The sequence below is a fragment of the Microcaecilia unicolor genome, chromosome 6, assembly GCF_901765095.1.
Source record: "Microcaecilia unicolor chromosome 6, aMicUni1.1, whole genome shotgun sequence".
In the NCBI taxonomy this organism is placed as follows: domain Eukaryota; kingdom Metazoa; phylum Chordata; class Amphibia; order Gymnophiona; family Siphonopidae; genus Microcaecilia; species Microcaecilia unicolor.
This window is the reverse complement of record NC_044036.1, coordinates 345,420,655-345,432,694: the sequence shown is the minus strand read 5'-3', so window position 1 is coordinate 345,432,694 and position 12,040 is coordinate 345,420,655. Positions and strand designations below refer to the sequence as shown.

The 12,040-nt window shown below is 41.9% G+C and overlaps 1 protein-coding gene across 2 annotated transcripts in view; it reads right to left on the bottom strand.

The window, feature by feature from the left end:
* ASPSCR1 (ASPSCR1 tether for SLC2A4, UBX domain containing) overlaps positions 1 to 12,040 on the bottom strand; it is a 141,639-nt gene that overhangs the window by 94,407 nt on the left and 35,192 nt on the right. For both annotated transcript variants that reach the window (XM_030205175.1, XM_030205176.1), the window contains exon 8: positions 4,213 to 4,367. In XM_030205175.1, the coding sequence (XP_030061035.1) occupies positions 4,213 to 4,367 (155 nt within the window). The remainder of the gene's footprint in view (positions 1 to 4,212; positions 4,368 to 12,040) is intronic.

Sequence of the window (12,040 nt, the reverse complement as noted above, 5' to 3'; positions counted from 1 at the left end):
TCAGGGACGCAAACAAACTGGGCAACACAATAATAATGGGGGATTTCAATTACCCGCATATAGACTGGGTTAATGTAACATCTGTACACGCAAAACAAAGGACATAGCATTTCTTGATGAAATCAAGGACAGCTTCATGGAACAGCTAGTTCAGGAGCCGACAAGAGAAGGAAAAATACTAGACTTAGTCCTTAGTGGTGCTCATGATCTAGTGCAGGGGGTAACGATACGAGGGCCGCTTGATAACAGTGATCATAATATGATCGGTTTTGATATTGGCATTGAAGGAAGTGAAACTAGGAAATCAAGTACGCTAGCGTTTAACTATAGAAAAGGTGATTACGACAAAATGAGAAAAATGGTGAAAAAAAGACTGAAAGGAGCAGCTCGCAGAGTAAAAAACTTGCATCAGGCGTGGATGCTGTTTAAAAACACCATCCTGGAGGTTCAGGACAAATATATTCCACGTATTAGAAAAAAGGGAAAAAAGACTAAACGTCAGCCGGCGTGGCTAAACAGTAAGATAAAGGAAATCATTAGAGCCAAAAAACAATCCTTCAGAAAGTGGAGAAGAGAACCAACTGAAAGTAACAGGATAGATCATAAGGAATGCCAAGCCAAATGCAAAGCGGAGATAAGGAGGGCAAAAAAGGACTTTGAGAAGAAATTAGCGTTGGAAGCAAAAATATAGTAAAAAAATTTTTAGATACATTAAAAGCAGGAAACCGGCCAAAGAGTCGGTTGGGCCGCTGGACGAAAATGGTGTTAAAGGGGCGATCAAGGAGGACAAAGCCGTAGCGGAGAAATTAAATGAATTCTTTGCTTCGGTCTTCACCGAGGAGGATTTGGGGGGACACCGGTGCCGGAAAGAATATTTGAAGCGGGGGAGTCGGAGAAACTAAACAAATTCTCTGTAACCTTGGAGGATGTAATGGGTCAGTTCAGCAAGCTGAAGAGTAGTAAATCACCGGGACCTGATGGTATTCATCCCAGAGTATTAATAGAACTAAAAAATGAACTTGCGGAGCTACTGTTAGAAATATGCAATCTGTCCCTAAAATCGAGTGTAGTACCTGAAGACTGGAGGGTAGCCAATGTTACTCCGATTTTTAAGAAGGGTTCCAGAGGAGATCCGGGAAATTATAGACCGGTGAGTCTGACGTCGGTGCCGGGCAAGATGGTGGAGGCTATTATTAAGAATAAAATTGCAGAGCATATACAAAAACATGGACTGATGAGACAAAGTCAGCACGGATTTAGTGAAGGGAAGTCTTGCCTCACCAATCTAATGCATTTTTTTGAGGGGGTAAGCAAACATGTGGACAATGGGGAGCCGGTTGATATTGTATATCTGGATTTTCAGAAGGCGTTTGACAAAGTGCCGCACGAAAGACTCCTGAAGAAATTGCAGAGTCATGGAATCGGAGGTAGGGTATTATTATGGATTAAGAACTGGTTGAAAGATAGGAAGCAGAGAGTAGGATTGCGTGGCCAGTATTCTCAGTGGAGGAGGGTAGTTAGTGGGGTCCCGCAGGGGTCTGTGCTGGGTCCGTTGCTTTTTAATGTATTTATAAATGACCTAGAGATGGGAATAACTAGTGAGGTAATTAAATTCGCCGATGACACAAAATTATTCAGGGTCGTCAAGTCGCAGGAGGAATGTGAACGATTACAGGAGGACCTTGCGAGACTGGGAGAATGGGCGTGCAAGTGGCAGATGAAGTTCAATGTTGACAAGTGCAAAGTGATGCATGTGGGTAAGAGGAACCCGAATTATAGCTACGTCTTGCAAGGTTCCGCGTTAGGAGTTACGGATCAAGAAAGGGATCTGGGTGTCGTCGTCGATGATACGCTGAAACCTTCTGCTCAGTGTGCTGCTGCGGCTAGGAAAGCGAATAGAATGTTGGGTGTTATTAGGAAGGGTATGGAGTCCAGGTGTGCGGATGTTATAATGCCGTTGTATCGCTCCATGGTGCGACCGCACCTGGAGTATTGTGTTCAGTACTGGTCTCCGTATCTCAAAAAAGATATAGTAGAATTGGAAAAGGTACAGCGAAGGGCGACGAAAATGATAGTGGGGATGGGACGACTTTCCTATGAAGAGAGGCTGAGAAGGCTAGGGCTTTTCAGCTTGGAGAAGAGACGGCTGAGGGGAGATATGATAGAAGTGTATAAAATAATGAGTGGAATGGATCGGGTGGATGTGAAGCGACTGTTCACGCTATCCAAAAATACTAGGACTAGAGGGCATGAGTTGAAGCTACAGTGTGGTAAATTTAAAACGAATCGGAGAAAATGTTTCTTCACCCAACGTGTAATTAGACTCTGGAATTCGTTGCCGGAGAACGTGGTACGGGCGGTTAGCTTGACGGAGTTTAAAAAGGGGTTAGATAGATTCCTAAAGGACAAGTCCATAGACCGCTATTAAATGGAAAAATTCCGCATTTTTAGGTATAACTTGTCTGGAATGTTTTTACGTTTGGGGAGCGTGCCAGGTGCCCTTGACCTGGATTGGCCACTGTCGGTGACAGGATGCTGGGCTAGATGGACCTTTGGTCTTTCCCAGTATGGCACTACTTATGTACTTATGTACTATACTTATGTAAGGTGATCAAATTTGCAGATACAAAACTATTCAAGGTTGTTAAAACACAAGAAGGCTGAAATACTGCAGGAAGACTTTAGGAAATTAGAAGAGTGGGCATCCAAATGGCAGATTAAATTTAATGTGGATAAATGCAAGGTGATGCACATTGGAAAGAACAATCCAAATCATAACAGGATGCTAGGAATTATTAGAAAAGGTATGGTGAATAAGACCGAAAATACTATAATGCCTTTGTACCTCTCCATGGTACATCTGCACCTTGACTATTGCATTCAGTTCTGGTCGCCGTATCTCCAAAAAAAAAAAAAAAAAAAAGATATAGCAGAATTAGAAAAGGTTCAAAGAAGAGCGCCCAAAATGATAAAGGGGCTAGAACACCTCTCGTATGCAGAAAAGCTAAAGAGGTTAGGGCTTTTCAGCCTGTAAAAGAGACGGATGAGGAGAGATATGATTGAGGTCTACAAAATCCTGAGTGATGTAGATGTAGAATGAGTAGAAGAAAATCGATTTTTTACTTGTTCCAAAAGTACAAAGACTAGGGGACACTCGAGGAAGTTACATGGAAAATAAATAGAACAAAATATTTTTTCACTCAACGAATAGTTAAGATCTGGAACTCATTGCCCTGGGATTTGTAGTATGGAATGTTGCCACAATTTGAATTTCTGCCAGGTACTTATGACCTGGCTTGGCCACTGCTTGGAAAACAGGATACTGGGCTAGATAGACCACTGGTCTGACTCAGTATGGCTACTCTTATGTTCTTATGTTGGGATCTTGCCAGGTACTTGTGACTTGGCCACTGTTGAAAACAGGATGCTGGGCTTGATGGACATTTGGTCTGTCCCAGTATGGCAATACTTATATAATAATGCTGGGCTTGTTGGCATGGAACATAGTGCAGACAGCCTGGCATTTACCGATACAGGATACCCCAATAATATTTTCATGGAAGAATCAGAGTCCAGTGCTCACGAGATGCTAGATATAAATCACAGAAAGAGCAGGAAACCTGAGGTTACAGATCAATGCAAAGAAAAGGAAATTCATGACAGACATTGGGTCTGCTTGTCTGTGGTGAGCCAATAAATCAGGTGAAGGAATTTGATGCAGAGATCACTGATCCTAGATATTTTAAAGCTGCTGCAACTGCTAATATAGTTGCCAGAAATGGTAGTGCCCATGCAGCCTGCACTAGTCTAAAATGGTGCCTTTGGGGGGAAAATATAAATATATATATATACACACACACACACGCAAGCTCTTCTCTGCACTAATCTCAACTACATCTTGAAGTTCTTCATAACAATAAGTTTGCCTTCCTCTTTATAGTGTTCTAGCAGCACTTCTGGAAAAAGCAATACATTGAAGTATCTACCCAAGACCTTTCCCCAGATCACTCCAACTCGCATCTGGAAAATCTGCATCTATAAGAAATATTTAGATGGACACATATGACTATAGCTGAACATGCACAAATGCATGAGCAAATAGAATTAGCAAAGATAGTACAGGAAGGTGGCTACAGGGTAAGCTGCACAAAAAGGCAGGTTTCAATGTGAAAAGCAAAATTCAGAAAGGGGATTAATGAAGGCAAAATTCACCTTTCACTCTTCAACTGTGCAAAACGTTTTCTCACATCATCCACTGTGACCTCAAAGAATTCATCAGGTAGGTCTTCTGGCCAGTGTCCTAATAGTTCTTTATGACAAGGCTCCTCTAAGTCCAGGTGGCACACCACTGGCTCTCGCTCAGTCAACTATTCAGAAAAACAAGCAGTACAATGAATACAATGAAGGGAGCAGTCAATCACGTTTCCTTCAAAATTTTCTGCATTTAATTCACACTATTAAGCAGGGAAGAAAAAAATATCTTAGTTCATCTTCAGGGCTTGGACATCTGTCATCAGGCCTAGGCAAAAGAGCTACAAATTAAAGCACTGTAAAAAGTCACTGCTGGGACGAGTCCCATATCAAGTGTATGGCGGAAGGAGAAGAGTAAGGAAAGGAGCACAGTAAAAACAAATGGCAAATACAGAAAAAAAAAAGGGAGGAGAAGAAAATTTGTTTGTCGCAATTATAACCCTAGGCCCTGAAAGGAAATGGCCCCGAGTATCTGAAGAATAGGATGATCCTCCACACACTGTCAAGGACACTAAGGTCCTCCCAAGGACTTTCACTAACTACACCCTCTCCAAAAGACATTACACAATGCAATACCCACAAGCGAGCCTTCTCTGGAGTAGCCCCCACACTCTGGAATGCATTGCCTGAAAGGCTCCGCTTAGCGCAAGACAACCTCTACTTCAGGAAGCAGGTGAAAGCTTGGCTCTTCAACCAAGCCTTTAATGGAAGAAGTAACTTGTTAGTCTCACTCACACACACACGATTGACTCGGGCTGCACATACTGCAGCGGGACATGTTTATCCACTCTTACCCTAGCTGAGATAATATTTAACCATCTCTCTGACCTCACGTGCAACTTTCTTCATATAAATCCCCTTACTTTCTAATTCTTCCTACTTTCTTACTCATCTGTGTGTTACAACTTTGCCTTACCCTTCACTACCAATTATAATGTTCTAGTACATATTGTGTTGTCATTGCAAGTAGTATACCATGCCACACTTTGTATTATTGTTCGAATATTTTTACTGCTAATTGCCTCCTGCTCATGTTTGATCTATTCTTACTGTACACCGCCTTGAGTGAATTCCTTCAAAAAGGCGGTAAATCCTAATAAATAGTACTAATTTCTATAGCATTACTGTGTATACCGTACTATACACAAACGCATACAAGACCATCCCACTTCAGAGCTTACAATCTATTCAAGACAAACGGGACAAATAAGGGAGATTCAATTATGGGAATGATTAAAAATATGAGTACTGTACAGATGAATAAGAGGTTAAGAATTAAAAGCAGCCTCAAAAAATGGACTTTTAGCCTGGATTTAAATAGGTGCAGAGACCAAGCATATTGTACCAAGTAGAAGTTAATTCCAGGCATACAGCACAACAAAATGGAAGGAAGGGAGTAGAGTTGGAGAAGGGTAACGCCAACGTTTAAAAAGGATTCCCCAGATGACCTGGGAAATTATAGGCTAGTGAGTTTGAAGTCAATGCCAGGCAAAATGGTGAAAACTATTAAAGAACAATTTCTGAATAATACACATAGGCATGGATTATTGGGACAAAACCATGATAGATTCAGTCAAAGGAAATCTGCTGCTTTTCTTTGAAGGGGTGAAGAAACATGCGGATAAGGGTGTGCCAGTAGATTTTCAGAAGACTAAAGTACCTCATGAACGACTCCTGAGGAAATTAAAAAAGTCATAGTATAGGAGGTAGTGTCCTATTGTGGGTTAAATAAAGGTTAAGAGATAAGAATAGGGTTAAAAGGTCAGTTATATATACATACATACACACAGTTGCTCGCTCCTCTCTTCTCACCCTGTACGACACCGAGATAGAGTTCAAAGCATTGGGAGGCAAAGAAAACTTATCTTCACCAACTGTCCCCTCCCTCCCATAGGAGTATCTGCTTTTTGTTGATAATAATGCCCAAATTGAAGGTACAGGAAAAATTGCAGTTTGGACGTATTCCGTCCCTTTTTCAGCTCTTCATAAATAGGGAAATTCCTATTGCCTAGCTCCTCACAGGTGCTCATATAGATACCCCTCCCAAACTGTTCCATATTCCTCCTATTTCCGCAGCCCCCCCCCCCCCCCACCCCCAGGAGAAACACTGGGTTATTGCGAATAGGATGAAATGCCCAGTTACCACCTATTCCCCCCCTCTTATCATGGAATCTAAACATAGATAAGGCCACTCCCATTTCTTCCCAATGAAGCAAGGCTTGGTCGAATTGGCAAGTTGCTCTAATGGTGAATATCGCAATCTCCCTATGTGAAGTTCATGGATCCAACGCATAAGCATGGCGACATTATAGAGACGTAAATCTGGTAACACTATCCCTCCACATTACCTACTCTAGGTCAGCTTCCAGAAGCTGATCCTGGATCTTACCTTTCCAAATGAAAGATCCAACTGTCATGCAATGTCTGCAAACCCAGATCGGTAACATTTGCAGAGGGTATAAAATCTTGGGAAGTAACACTATTTTCACCAAAGCTACCCTTCCAAATAGGGAGGGGGAGTAATCCGTTCCACCACAAACAAATTTTTTTTTTTTTTAACCAGTTCGTCGGTGAAGCCGCATTGTTAAATCACTGCCCAATCCAAACTGAGAAACACCCCAGATAGGTAGTTTAGCTCCCAATTTGAAATGGTCAGAGAATGACGTGGTTTTGTTACGGGCATGGCTTCTGATTTACCAAAGCTGATATAGAAGCCTGAGAAAGCCAAAATGGTTAATCAGTTAGAACGTAATAGCATACTGTGTCAGACCAATGGTCTATCTAGCCCAGTATCCCATTTCCAACATCAGCCAAGCCAGGTCACAATACATTTCAGTCTGGTAGCGCTATTATACAAATAATAATAATAATAAGTAGCAACACTCCATGATATTAATCACAGGGCAAGCAGTAGCTTCTCAATGTCAGTCTTTTTTTCATGTTTATTTTTCTTTAATTGGAAAACAACAATAGCAACAGAGACACAGGTTATCATATATATATAAAAAAGAAAAACAGCCATAAATCAACCTTGTAACAGATAGGGTCTCAATACAAGCACAATTCTTCAGCATCCTTCCCTAATATATCCCAAACCTCTTCCCCCCCCTTATTATTGAATGATCAAGGGTCCAGATTTGAAGTCCACCGAACATATGGGTCCCAAGTTTTATGATATCTTGATAGATGTCCTGTACGAATAGTTGTCAATTTAGACATCAGATGAATATAATCCAACTTATGTAAAACCACTCGAAGACCAGGGAGGCAGGGGCTCCTCCATGCTGCCGCCAGAACTAACTTGCTGGCTACGAACACTTGTGAGGAGGCAAAGTGATGAATAGGCTTCGTCACCCCTCCAGGTTTAAAGTGAAGAAAATAGTCCATTTCAGTTCATAATTAACTTTCGTTACATTGAAAACAAGCTTCAAAACCCTGGTCCAGAATGTCTGGGCATGAGGGCAGGACTATCATATATGGAACATGTCTCAATGTCAGTCTTAATAGCAAACTATGGACTTTTCCTCCAGGAAATCGTCCAAACCTTTAAGCCAAGATACTAACTGCTGATACTACATCCTCCGAAAAAGAGTTCCAGAGCTTAACTATTCATTGTGTGAAAAAATATTTCCTCCTATTTTGAAAGTATTGCCATGTAACTTCACTGAGTGTCCCCTAGTCTCCGTACTTTTTGAAAGAGTAAAAGATTCACTTCTTGTTCTACATCACTCAGGATTTTGTAGACCTCAATCATATTTCCCCTGATCCGTCTCTTTTCCAAGCTCAAGAGCCCTAACCTCTTTAGCCTTTCCTCATATGAGATGTGGTTCCACCCTTTTATAATTTGATCACTCTTTGAACCTTTTCTAATTCCGCTATATTAGCATTTACCGCCTTTTTGAAGGAAATTCACTCAAGGCGGTGTACAGTAAGAATAGATCAAGCATGAGCAATAGGCAGTAAAAATAGTCAAATACAAAGTATGACATAGTATACTACTTATAATGTTCTATTACATATTGTGTTCACATTTTAATTGAACATATAGCTAAGAGAGAAAGAACAGGTTACTAAAGAAAGTTGCACACGAGGTCAGAGAGATTGTTATATCTTTGAGATACAGCAACCAAAACTGAATGCAATACTCAAGGTGAGGTATTATAGTATTTTTGGTCTCATTTACCATCCCCTTCCTAATAATTCCTAGCATCCTGTTTGTTTTAATGGCCGCTGCTACACGCTGGGCAAAAGATTTCAGAATAATATCTACACCACCACCTAAGTCTTTCTTGGGTGCTGACTCCCAAGGTGGACCCTAGCATCAGGTAACTATGATTTGGATTATTCTTTCAAATGTGCATCATTTTGCATTTGTCTACATTAAATTTCATCTGCCATTTGGATGTCCAGTCTTCCTGCAATTTTTCACAGTCCAAAAGCGATAACAACCTTGAATAGAGTTGTGTGTCATCTGAAAATTTAATCACCTCACCTGTCATTCCGATTTCCAGATCATTTATAAATATGTTGAATAGCATCGGTCCCACTACAGAAGATTTCTGTGTCACTCCACTATTCATCCTCTTCTGTTGTGAGGAATGACAACATGTACAGGGCTTTGTTCAGGAAGTAACAAGCTCCCCCCTGCTGAAACTCCCTACACATAAACTGCTAAGGCAGGGTAGATATGGTTGAGTTTTATTAAAAACTCCAGCCGCCATGCCATCCGAGCCTGGTGCTTTGGCCAGTTTAAGTTTGCCAATGGCTTTCTGGATTTCCTTAAATGCAGTAGGAGCATTCAACATTTGGAGATGGTCAAATTATCCCACTTCACAGTATCATAGGGGCCTTTCTGTATAACTCCTGATAGAACATGGACAAATTGTGCCATAATTTCAAATTCCTTGGTATAGCTTCCTTGCCCATCTCCCTTAATGCAGGTGACCATAGATAGCTTCCCGGCAGGGAGTACCAAGCTGGCCAGCAATCTACCAGCCTTGCTCCAACAACAATGGAATTTATACTTATAAACATTAATACGAGATAATGCTTGTTGTGTTAAAATGGCATCTTTTTCCTTATTTCTAGAAATTTCTCCCTACAATGTGGGTCCAAGGCAGAGATGTGGAATCACCTATAGATATGCCTAGTAAGGTCCACCAGCTCGGTCTCTTGCTTCCTACACTTGAGAACTGCATAAGTAACAATCTTTCCTCTCAGAAATGATTTGGCTGCTTCCCAGTAAATAGTGTCCGATACTTCTCCACTGGTGTTATGTAGTATGTACTCCAGCCAGAAATCTAGATATGATTTAAGGTAAAGGTTTCATCTAAGCATAGTGTTGGATTCAGTTTCCACATGTGGTCCTGTTCATTCTGCCATCTCATGCACATGGTCACCATCAAATGGTCAGCGAACCCCACATCGAGAATGTCAGTGTGTATGATACGATCAACAGACCACTCAGGTGCTAATATACAGTGGGGGAAATAAGTATTTGATCCCTTGCTGATTTTGTAAGTTTGCCCACTGACAAAGACATGAGCAGCCCATAATTGAAGGGTAGGTTATTGGTAACAGTGAGAGATAGCACATCACAAATTAAATCCGGAAAATCACATTGTGGAAAGTATATGAATTTATTTGCATTCTGCAGAGGGAAATAAGTATTTGATCCCCCACCAACCAGTAAGAGATCTGGCCCCTACAGACCAGGTAGATGCTCCAAATCAACTCGTTACCTGCATGACAGACAGCTGTCGGCAATGGTCACCTGTATGAAAGACACCTGTCCACAGACTCAGTGAATCAGTCAGACTCTAACCTCTACAAAATGGCCAAGAGCAAGGAGCTGTCTAAGGATGTCAGGGACAAGATCATACACCTGCACAAGGCTGGAATGGGCTACAAAACCATCAGTAAGACGCTGGGCGAGAAGGAGACAACTGTTGGTGCCATAGTAAGAAAATGGAAGAAGTACAAAATGACTGTCAATCGACAAAGATCTGGGGCTCCACGCAAAATCTCACCTCGTGGGGTATCCTTGATCATGAGGAAGGTTAGAAATCAGCCTACAACTACAAGGGGGGAACTTGTCAATGATCTCAAGGCAGCTGGGACCACTGTCACCACGAAAACCATTGGTAACACATTACGACATAACGGATTGCAATCCTGCAGTGCCCGCAAGGTCCCCCTGCTCCGGAAGGCACATGTGACGGCCCGTCTGAAGTTTGCCAGTGAACACCTGGATGATGCCGAGAGTGATTGGGAGAAGGTGCTGTGGTCAGATGAGACAAAAATTGAGCTCTTTGGCATGAACTCAACTCGCCGTGTTTGGAGGAAGAGAAATGCTGCCTATGACCCAAAGAACACCGTCCCCACTGTCAAGCATGGAGGTGGAAATGTTATGTTTTGGGGGTGTTTCTCTGCTAAGGGCACAGGACTACTTCACCGCATCAATGGGAGAATGGATGGGGCCATGTACCGTACAATTCTGAGTGACAACCTCCTTCCCTCCGCCAGGGCCTTAAAAATGGGTCGTGGCTGGGTCTTCCAGCACGACAATGACCCAAAACATACAGCCAAGGCAACAAAGGAGTGGCTCAGGAAGAAGCACATTAGGGTCATGGAGTGGCCTAGCCAGTCACCAGACCTTAATCCCATTGAAAACTTATGGAGGGAGCTGAAGCTGCGAGTTGCCAAGCGACAGCCCAGAACTCTTAATGATTTAGAGATGATCTGCAAAGAGGAGTGGACCAAAATTCCTCCTGACATGTGTGCAAACCTCATCATCAACTACAGAAGACGTCTGACCGCTGTGCTTGCCAACAAGGGTTTTGCCACCAAGTATTAGGTCTTGTTTGCCAGAGGGATTAAATACTTATTTCCCTCTGCAGAATGCAAATAAATTCATATACTTTCCACAATGTGATGTTCCGGATTTAATTTGTGATGTGCTATCTCTCACTGTTACCAATAACCTACCCTTCAATTATGGGCTGCTCATGTCTTTGTCAGTGGGCAAACTTACAAAATCAGCAAGGGATCAAATACTTATTTCCCCCACTGTATATAGTCAATATGAGAAAAAAAAAAAACATTGTGGACTTGGAGCGGAAAGTGAAATCGGCCTCCCCATGGTGACATCTGCCAGACATCCATAATGTTTAGTTCTTGCATTATGAAGTTCACTTATTATCCTTCCTAGTTATTCTAGGGTGTTTGCAATCAAGTTCAGGGGAGCTGGTGATATTAAAATCTCCTGCCATTAGCAGCATGTATTTTGGAAGGGTGGTTAGCTTCATTATGAGCTCTGAAATAAACTGATGTGAATAAATATCTGGGGTGTAAATACTGCATGAAGATCATATCGGACTTGAGAGTCGAATTACTTTGTGCGTGTCGAAAGCTACCCCTAAATGGGCCAACGTGGCCACTTCTGTCTGTTTAGAGTTACAGGAAGAATTAGCTACTTCCCTCACCCAATCCCTTTGCAGTTTCCTATGTTCTTCCGTGCTCATATGGGTCTCTTGTAAGAAAGCAACGTCCACTTTCCCTTTTTTAAGGAAACTCAATCCCATCAACATGACCTTCATTCAATGCAATACATGTTGTGCTTTAATCCTAAAGCAAACCATCTGTAACCTTACAGCTTGTCCCATCTGTCTCCAAATATCAGTTACAAAAGAAGAGATCAACAACCTCAAGGAGGAATTGGCTATAATTAAGGAAGCATCCAGGATTACCCAATTCTCAGCCAATTTACCATCAGCACCGTAACAGAATA